Genomic DNA, 10707 nt, shown 5'->3' with positions numbered 1-10707 from the left:
GCCCTGTCCGCGCTGGGCTACAGCCGGCCCGCCCACCAGCTCAGAGGCAGAGATCTCCGCGGCGTCTCCTCGGGTTTCTTGTCAGAGGGCCCCAAGCGTCTAGGGAGTCGTTACCGCCCTGGCATTCAAATAACTCCCGCGAGAGGCGGAAATCCCGCGAGACTGCCAACAGACGGTAGGGAAGTGGAAAAGTGGAGCCTGCACCGCCCGCTCTCTGCACCTCCGGAGACCGCCCCGGTCTCACGCATGCGCAGAGGGCCGAGCCAGTTCTTTTCGGCTGGAATGGGGAATTTGTGAGGTAGGCCGGAAGTGGTGTTGCGGAGGGAATTGTGGGGAGAGCGGAGGTGCAGCTCTGCTGGAGAGACCTGAGGCTTGCAGCGCTGGGCCCGGCCGGGTCGCTGCGGCTGGCTGGAGGTGAGGCGAAAGAAGGGCATCCTCTGATGGGAGTGGACCGGAGTCCGCTAAAGCGAAACATTCCAGGGTTCGTTGCGGGAAGTACAGTCTGGTTTTGCCCCCCGTATGAATTGAGGGAAGGTGAGAGCAGAAGCAATCCGGGCCTGAAGGGCGATTATTCTAGGGTCGGCCGAGGGGTTCAGGCCAAAGTTCATTGAAATCCTAGTTGGGTCCCTGGAGGACGAGAAAACCGGTCGGGAGTCTCCTGGGAAGAGGGTCATGTTTTAATCTAGCTAAAGCTGGTACCTGGCAGTTTCCACTCTTTAGGCCTAGTGTACTAACTAATGTGTGCGCAATGTCAAAACAGGAAACAAAGGGAAATGCAAGAGATGGAAGGTAATTTTAAGTTAGTGGCCGTATGACAGATTTCCAGTGCCTTCAGGAAAGTATCCAGCCTTATAAATCCTTTTTTAAAATAGACGATTTTAAACAGACAAAAGGTAAAAACAAAACTATAACACATGTGTACTCACCACTGAATTGGAGAAATAAATGATTATATAAGCGATTGAAGTCCTTTGTCAGCCCTACCCCGTCTCATTCTCTTCCCTTTTGCCTAAGGAAACCACTCTCCCAACCACCTTTATGCAATCTGTAATGTGTACATCTTTTTGGAGCTAGCTTGTTTTACATAATGTTTTTGAGATTTGTCAGTGTTGTGTAACTCCACCTTATTCATCTTAATAGCTGAATGGATATTCTGGTATTTTAATAGGTCACTGTTCATTGTTTAGTATCTCCGGTGCCTGACATACTTTAGGTACTGTAGGTAGCTAAATGTTACTTGAATGTATGGCTGCTGTAGCATTTGAACTAAGTACAAAAGAATAAATAGGACTTCATATGACTCAACAAGAGTATTCTAGGCAAAAGGAATACTAGCCAAAAGCAGAGACATGAAAGTGCATGAACTATTTCAAGAATTTCCATACTTTAGTACTGAAATGTACAATGTATGGAGATCATGTGATGAAGGAGAAACCTGGAAAGATGAGGCTTAAGCTTAAAGGATATTATCCTGAAGAGCTTACACAAGTTCGGTGCCATTAAATGCTTTTCCAGTTATGAAGAAGCTGATTAGAGCTGTATTTTCAGAAGATGATACAGCACACTAGAGATATATCTTAGGATATAAAAGATTAATGACAGGGAATTTTAGACTATCAAGCATTATAACAATAACAATCATTGCATTAAGCAAGTAAGACAACCAGCCAGACTAAAAATCCTAAAACATTTTCCTAGTCCATCATATTATCACATTCCTAAACAATTACTAATATTTCATATTTTCTTCTGACAAACTTGCAACATTTTCTACTTCGGCCTCTCATTTAGAAGATACCTCACATCCTATTCAGTTAAAAAAGAACTTCCCCATGCTTTCATCACCACATCTACCAGACCTGTTCCCTAATATACTGCCACTGCTGTTACTATAGATGAACTGTCTGATTTAGGAGGGAGAGTAAACCCTTTAAAAATACCTGTTTAATACAATAGTAACTGAACTAGTGTTATAAACTTTCAAGGGGGGATTGAAACATGAATAGTAAGAATATGAAAGAATGGAATAGTTAAAAGACAATTGCTTCTAAGAGAATAATGATCCATATATAGTAATATAAAAATAAGATACTTTTTTAATGTATGTTTCTTTTTCTCAGGTAGATTTAGGTTCTAAGCTTTAAAAGCTAAATCTAAATTTACATGTATGTTTTTATAGGATCATTGTTTCTACTTCTTAACATAAGCAGTTTATTATGAAGTAGAATCTTTGACAATCCTATTTTAAATAATATGTTTTATTAGCCTTTGTCTTACATATTTCCCAGTTGTCCAAATATAGTTGGATAACTTATTTGTTACTGACTGTGATAAAAATAGAAGGTACAGTGTACAGTTTACTACAGGTGTCATTAATTTTCTCATTCTCTCAAATGCATTGAGTAACTACCATACAGCAAGCACTATTCTAGGAACAGGTAGATAAGATTTATTAGTGGAAAATCACTTACCTAAAACCACATCATATAACCATGTTAATGCACCTTGGTGTATGAGAAACTTTCAACTACAAATATTTGATTACCTTAATTGCAATTCTTAAGGGAGGCTAAGTAGATGGATAGCTGAATAAAGTTATTACTTGGAAATGTTGCCATGTAGCCACAGGAGCCAATTTCAGTGCACACATCTTAAGCATCAGTGTACACATTTATAGGTCTTTGGTGTTTTGGCCAGCAGAACCCACCTGGGTTATGGAATCACACTGGTGTACGTGATCGTGTTCGGGTATGAACATGCTCTGATTTACATTGAGTACTAATTGAGCATGTCTGTTTAAATTAAAGTTCTGGAACTTATGGTTAGGCCAGAACCTCAGGTTTGAACTTCTCCCCTAAAATTCCTCTGGCTTCTCATTAAAGCCGCTTTCAGAGATACAAGTAAAGAAAGTCAAACAAAAGACTGTAGCATGTTTTGTTTAACATGTTTTGTTTAGCACTGTTTTTCTGGAGCTATATATGGTAAATATCTAGGGAGAGGTGGCAGAAGGACAAAATTGTAGTAGTTTGAGGTTTCTTGGGGGAAAGTTGAAGCATTAAAACATGTTAGCATCCTTATATGAACTTTTAACTATGGAAGGAAGAGTCAGTATTCCCTTTCAGGCAGCTGTTTATCTGGCTTAGACTGCCTCAAGGCTGTGTATTGCCCTTCAACTTTTCTTATGCATTAGAAAAAGATCTAGATGCATTTGCCTTCAGCAGTGTGGTTCTGGTCTAATACATTGATGACCACCCACTGTGCTGGGACATCCAAGAGGTATGTACCATAAACTCTTTGGTCCTGCTAATGTCTTTGGCAGAGGACATAAAACCTCCTAAGAAAAGCTTTGTCTCTTTCCAGCCAAGGTTAACTATTTGTAACATGTCATCTTTCAAGGAAGCATCTAACCAAGATTAAGTCAAAGGCATCTACCAGGTCCTGAATTCTCTCCCAGATGCACACCTTTTAAGGTGCAATCAGGTACCATATGTAATCTGTAGCTATTTAACCATCGTTAAAGCATTTAGGACTTTGATTTCCTAGAAGAACTCATGGCCTACAAAATAATTGTATTAAAAGGTAAAAAACCTGATCAGGAAAAAGAGGTTTAGGACCAAACTATACAACTTTTTAACTAGACCAATAACACAAAGTGTTTTAAAATGTACCCAGGATTTATTTTAATCAGATATGGTAAGATATGCAGATGTGAAAATGATTGTCATTAAAGAAGAAATTTTTATACTCATGGATCCCTAGAAACAGGAAGCATGGCACCTTACACCATGCAAGGGTGCCATACCTGGAAGCAGCAGGGTCAGTGGGGAGAGGAAATACAAGGAAACTGCAGGAAAGCCTTTATTTGGTTTTCTTAGGAAGGAATGGGCAAAACTGGATAAGCAGGCTTGAACAGGTTTAAAATTGGCTAGTTTAAATAATTTTGGCTGACTTGGGGCATTGGGGATATCCCTAGTTGCCTGGTAGCTGGTCTGGAGTGATTAGGATAGGGCACTATTGGCCAGGAGTATAAGAACCCAAGATGTCTGTGTTGGGAGTAGGGGGATTCTGGATTGGTTAGTTTGCATAGGAATTAGCTAACCCTGGGAGAGGTAGTACCTCTCCAGTCATCAAGGACCCACCTAGATACCAGATGATTAACAATACAAAAATAAGAAAGTACAATTAATACAAACAGTCATAATAAAGATACAGTATTAACATAGTTAAGATGTGGAAATTTTAATAAATAAACACTACAGTAAATGTAAGACTGCACCCCTCCCAAAAAATTTGAGATAATTTGATGGAAAGGTGTGTAAGGAAGGGTTGAAACTACTGTTATGGTCATAAGACTGAAATATACTATGATCCAAGAGAGCAGTGCAGCACTACCAAGGCAGGCATGACCAAGATAGGTGCGGCCAAGCAAAAAGGAAGTATGTATGGTGAATAAGCTATACTCCTTCATGGCTTGCTGTATTCTGTTTTGTTAATATACTTTCCAACTCCTGATGCCAACTTCTGGGTTTTACTGTCACTATTTTTCTATTTACCAATCTCAATTGAAGTGGTTTGCCTTACAGAAATAGGCCTAAGCCAATATAAGATAGTGATAAAGAGAGCTATAGACTGTTTGCCTCACCATCCATGATCTTGGATATCATAAAGGCCCCCATAGCTGGCAGTAATATTACTTTGTACTGTGATGCTTTAATGTGTTATCTCTGGTCTTATTCCCAGGTCAAGGATGCATTCCAGGAAAGTTCCATAAAAATATACCATCAACTCCAACCTGATACTTGACCTAGCCGTGGAAAACCTCATTGGCTCCTCACTAGATCAGACCATAAAAATGATTCAGGAATGAAAATCTAAGATAAATTCCCACCACTTCAAGATGTTCTTATACAAGTCAACAGTCTAGCAGATCAGCTAGTCTCTTTCTTCATCAAGCAGACATACTCAAGGTACCAACACAGCAAAGGCACAAAATGTCTCTATATCAGTATTTTTCATGGTATATGTGAGACCCATTAGTGAGGCATGAAATCAATTCTGTGAGTCACAATGAACGTTTTTTTAAAAAACAAAATAAAATGTAAAATACCAAAGTGTTTTGCATGAATCCTTTGCCTGAATTGTGCACATAGCAAGGAATGCTGAGGTCAATTTCAATATGTGAGAGGGGTATTTGATGGAGGAGATATGATGAATAGAATGTATATTGGCTAAGAAATGGTTTTCAGTCATTGATTCCTGGGTGTCTTGCTTGATTTTCATAATAGCAAGGTTAATGTATAGTCAAGTTTTATATTACAATTACTTGCAACTAGTTGTGAAGTCTGAGATATTCGATTCAATTGCAAACTTTGAGTATAGTTTTTGAAAAGATGTTATTTAGACTATATATTTTTTTCTTCTTTTTTGAGTTAGTGCCATTTATAACATTTTAATCAAACTGGAACAAATTGCTATTAAAATGGATCATTTCTTTATTAAAAGAAAGAGGAATAGTGAAGTGAAATATACAGAAGCATGTTCAAGTTCATCTGTTGAATCTGGAATTGTGAATAGTGACAATATTGAGAAAAATACTGACTCCAATCTGCAAACTTCAACTTCATTTGAGCCACATTTCAAAAAGAAAAAAGTAAGTGCAAGACGTTATAATGAAGATTACTTAAAATATGGCTTTATCAAATGTGAAAAACCCTTTGAAAATGACAGACCTCAGTGTGTTATTTGTAATAATATTCTTGCGAATGAAAGCTTAAAACCTTCGAAATTAAAAAGGCACTTAGAAACTCAGCATGCTGAACTTATTGATAAGCCTCTTGAATATTTTCAAAGAAAGAAAAAAGACATAAAGTTATCAACACAATTTCTTAGTTGTTCTACTACTGTTAGTGAGAAAGCCTTATTATCATCATATTTAGTTGCATATCGTGTGGCAAAAGAGAAAATAGCTAACACAGCTGCTGAAAAAATTATTCTTCCAGCATGTTTGGATATGGTGCGTACGATATTTGATGATAAATCAGCTGATAAATTAAAAACTATACCTAATGATAACACAGTATCTCTTCGAATATGTACTATTGCAGAACATTTAGAAACAATGCTTATTACTCGTTTACAGTCTGGTATAGATTTTGCAATCCAGCTTGATGAAAGCACTGATATTGGAAGCTGCACAACACTTTTAGTATATGTCAGATATGCGTGGCAAGACGATTTTATGGAGGATTTTTTGTGTTTTTTAAATTTAACCTCACACCTAAGTGGATTAGATATTTTTACAGAATTAGAAAGGTGCATAGTTGGCCAATATAAATTAAACTGGAAAAACTGTAAAGGAATTACAAGTGATGGCACAGCAACCATAACTGGAAAACATAGCAGAGTAATTAAAAAATTACTAGAAGTTACTAATAATGGTGCTGTGTGGAATCATTGTTTTATATATCGTGAAGGTTTAGCATCCAGAGAAATTCCACAGAATCTCATGGAAGTATTGAAAAATGCAGTGAAAGTTGTTAATTTTATTAAAGGAAGCTCATTGAATAGCCGGCTTCTTGAAACATTTTGTTCAGAGATTGGAACTAATCATACCCACTTACTATATCATACCAAAGTTCGTTGGTTGTCTCAAGGGAAAATACTAAGCAGGGTTTATGAGCTCAGGAATGAGATTCACTTTTTTCTCATTGAAAAAAAATCTCATTTGGCAAATATTTTTGAAGATGATACTTGGGTAACAAAATTGGCATATTTAACTGATATTTTTAGCATTCTTAATGAACTGAGTTTAAAACTACAGAGGAAAAACAGTGATGTATTCCAACATGTTGAACGTATCCAGGGATTTCGAAAGACATTATTGTTATGGCAAGTAAGACTTAAAAGTAATTGTCCTAGTTATTACATGTTTCCAAGATTTTTGCAACATATTGAAGAGAATATTATTAATGAAAACATTTTGAAAGAAATAAAATTAGAGATACTGTTGCATCTCACTTCTCTGTCTCAAACTTTTAACCATTTCTTTCCAGAAGAAAAATTTGAAACATTAAGGGAAAACAGTTGGGTAAAAGATCCATTTGCTTTTCGAAACCCTGAATCAGTAATTGAGTTAAACTTGGTGCCTGAAGAAGAGAATGAATTATTGCAGCTTAGTTCTTCATATACGTTGAAGAATGATTATGAGACCTTAAGTTTATCAGCATTTTGGATGAAGGTAAAGGAAGACTTTCCATTGTTAAGTAGAAAGAGTGTCCTGCTATTACTACCATTCACAACAACTAGTTTGTGTGAACTAGGGTTTTCCATCTTAACCCAGTTAAAAACAAAGGAAAGAAATGGGCTGAATTGTGCAGCAGCTATGCGGGTAGCATTATCTTCCTGTGTTCCAGACTGGAATGAACTTATGAACAGGCAAGCACACCCATCATAGTAAATAAAAATCTTACCTAGTTTTTGTTTTTGTATTTCTTATTTTGTAGTATTTTCTATGTAATATTTAAATGGTACTATAACATTGTGATACTTTTGTTATGTTTTAATTTTTGTTATATTTAATAAAATTATTTTATGTTCATTGAACAAAAATTTAATGAATTTCTGTTAGAGGCCAGGAATTATTCCAGAGACATTTGGGATACAAAAGTGAACAAAACAGATAATTCCCTAGTAGAGTTTATATCCTGGCAAGGATAAATTGACAATAAACCTAATAAATAAGCTTTATAATATTTAGAAGCTATTAAGTGCTATGGAAAGAGTAGTAAGAAGGAAGGTCAGGGAAGTACTGGGGAACCAAACCATGAAGGTTTCTGTAGACCATTATTGGGCCTCTGGCTTTTGTCAGTGGACTAGAGAACAGTTGAAGGGTTTAAGTGAAGGAGAGAAATGATCTGAGCTAGGTTTTAAAAGACACTCTGGTCACTATTTTAAATTCTTAGGGTAAGTGTGAATTAGATGTTACTTTCCCCTCACTGGGCATGGTGGCTCAGACCTGTAATCCCAGCACTTCGGCAGGCCATGGCAGAAGGATCTGTTGAGCCCGGGAGTTCAAGACCATCCTGGACAACATAGTGAGACCTTGTTTCTACTAAAAATGTTTTTAAAATAAGCCAGGTGTGGTGGTTCACACCTGTAGTCCCAGCTACTCAGGAGGCTGTAGCAGAAGGGTGGCTTGAGCTCAGGAGTTTGAAGTTGCAGTCATCTATGATTGCACCACTGCAGTCCGGCCTGGGCAACAGAGTGAAACCCTGTCTCAAAAAACTTAAATGTTACTTCCCTAAAAAAAAACCTTTTCTAACCACCCTAGGGTAAATCTTCCATTATTCCTTTTATTTCTTTGTTTTCCTTGTAGTATATAATTTGTAATAATTTTGATTACTGATTGTCATTCTGCCACCTTGGAGTATATAATTTTTAATTATCTGATTACTATTATTCTTCCATAGTAGGGGAGATGATGTCCATTTGCCTGATACATAGTATGTATTCAATATACATTTGCTAAAGAATAAATGAATCAATAATACCTAACATCTCTAATTTGCAGTCATTCCCAAGAGTAATTATTAAATATGTGGCAAATTTCTTTGCCTTTTTTACTTTTAAAAATCTAATTTTGACATAACTTCTGTAACCATCCAGAAACGGCATTGATGTTGCTTCTTCACGTTGTTCCTGATGCTTAAGCAATGTATATTGCGTAATATACAATATAGTCTTCAAACTAATTTCAACTTCTGCATCTCTGTGTACTCCCTTATCCCACTGGGTGATATTATTTGGCATGGTCATTCTCATTAAAACCATACAGGGTAGCAATTCCTTTCCATCTGCTACCATGCCTAGCCTTATTTAATTTTTCAGATTTTCTATTCTATTGAAGGTAATTGATTTTTTTTTTTTTGATGCTTGAAATAAAGTGTTGAAAAACAATTCTCTGTGAATAGCTCGTATTTCTGCACAGTCCGAATCCCCTATTTGACCGTGTTCACATCCAAATTGAGAATGTATAAAGGAAACATTCCAGGATAGTGAAGCTAGAGATAGCACCTCCCCTAGAGACATCCCAGGGAAGTAAAGATAAAGCCTTCTCTTTTCTCACGCCAGGAGGGGAATTTGCTTACATTCCAGAAATAATGAGTAATCTCTCTGGAGAAGATGGGCAGACATGTCAGCAGCCCCATAAAAGCCTAGAGACTTAAAATTTGGGGCTTCTCTTCTGTAGTGCAACCCACTCCATGCAGAGGTAACACCTGGCCCTTACTGTATTACATTATAGGAATTGGAGCATAGGGAACACACACAATGCTACTCTGGCTGCTGTTTTTGCTATGAATAAGAAATTGTGTCTCTGATCCAGAGGTTTGTGTGTTTCTGTGTGTCTCCTCTGTAAAATCTCTTTTACCATGTAAGGTAACATTCATGGGTTTCAGGGAGTGGGATGTAGACATCTTTGGGGAGGCCATTATTAAGCCTACTCTAGCACCCTCTGGTCCCCAAAGACTCATCCATCCCATGTGAAAAATACATTCACGCATCCTAAGGTCCCCATAAATCTCAACCCATTATAGCATCAGCTCAAGTTCAAATCTCATCTAAGTTTCATCAACTAAAAAGTCCCAAATCTCATATCTAAATTAGATATGGGTGCAGCTCTGAGTATAATCTATTCTGGGGCAAAATTTTTTATCTAAGGACCTATGTAACTAGAAAGCAAGTTCTGTGCTCTAAAACAGTAGTGCGACAGAAATAGGGTAACAGTCATAGATGTTCCCATTCAAAAAGGGAGAAAAGGAAAGCTAAAAAGAAGACACCAGCCAATCCCTTTCAAAATCCCATGGACAAACTGCATTAGGTTACTAAGCCTGGGAATAGCTGTGGCTCCTGCACCTGCCCTCTGTACCTGGAGCTCCACCCTCAGAGCCATCCTTTTTGATGAGGAGTACCACATGTCTGCTACTAAATAGTTTTATTAGCCCATTTCCTGCTGGTTGAATTTAGGGAACTTGGTTGCCTTCTTTCATTTCAACGACTTTGTCCCTTTTAGTCCAATTTGACAGTGTTTCTATTGGTAAACAAAGCATTGTGAGTCATAGGGATTCACTCCATTGAAAGAGGCTTCTCAACAGATGTTTCCTGAATAATCCTATCTCTAGTTGGGGCTTCTGCTGAGATTGGTTGAGGGGGTTTGTGAGTCACATGGCTCTTCAAAGAGCCCTCTGTGTATCTGAATACTGTAATCTTTTGTGCTTCCTAAGCAGTAGCAAAAGACTACCCACACTTACAAATAGTTAAGATAATGAATTTCATATTGTGTATATTTTGCCACAATTTAAAATTCAAAAACTTTTTAAGGATGTGCAGCCATATTGTTGGCTTTCTCGCCAGAGCGTGTTTTCCTTACAGTGGATCTCTTAGCTTTGGCATCTTTTGCAATCTTGATAGGCTGAGAATTTCTCAAATCATCAAATCATAGTTTCATTTTCTAACAGTTCTCTCAGTTTATCCCTTTTCTGTCTCATTTTTCTAAAAGCAACAAGAAAAATTCAAGTCAGACCTTAACCACTGCTTGGAAACTTCAACTATACAAGTTCATTGCTTAAAAGTTCTGTTTTCTTACAATTATAGGACATAATTCATCTAAGCTTTCTACCACTGTATAACAAGAACCCTCTTTCCTTTAGT

The 10707-nt window shown here is 37.4% G+C and overlaps 1 protein-coding gene across 6 annotated transcripts; it reads left to right on the top strand.

The window, feature by feature from the left end:
* Positions 1-251: 251 nt before the first annotated feature.
* Positions 252-8955, top strand: FAM200B (family with sequence similarity 200 member B). 6 transcript variants are annotated; one of them, XM_012499739.2, is made up of 3 exons: positions 252-534; positions 4741-4967; positions 5434-8955. In XM_012499739.2, exon 3 carries the CDS (start codon positions 5480-5482, stop codon positions 7451-7453), a length of 1974 nt encoding a protein of 657 aa, XP_012355193.1. In that variant the 5' UTR covers positions 252-534; positions 4741-4967; positions 5434-5479; the 3' UTR covers positions 7454-8955. The 6 variants fall into 6 exon arrangements, with proteins under 6 accessions (XP_012355193.1, XP_030657038.1, XP_012355184.1 ...); XM_030801178.1 differs by having other exon boundaries at positions 5430-8955; XM_012499730.2 differs by having other exon boundaries at positions 252-481; positions 4741-8955.
* Positions 8956-10707: the final 1752 nt, after the last annotated feature.

This window comes from Nomascus leucogenys, chromosome 20 (genome assembly GCF_006542625.1).
Source record: "Nomascus leucogenys isolate Asia chromosome 20, Asia_NLE_v1, whole genome shotgun sequence".
NCBI classification, from domain to species: domain Eukaryota; kingdom Metazoa; phylum Chordata; class Mammalia; order Primates; family Hylobatidae; genus Nomascus; species Nomascus leucogenys.
The sequence above is the reverse complement of the archived record's forward strand: the minus strand, read 5'-3'. Positions and strand labels throughout refer to the sequence as shown.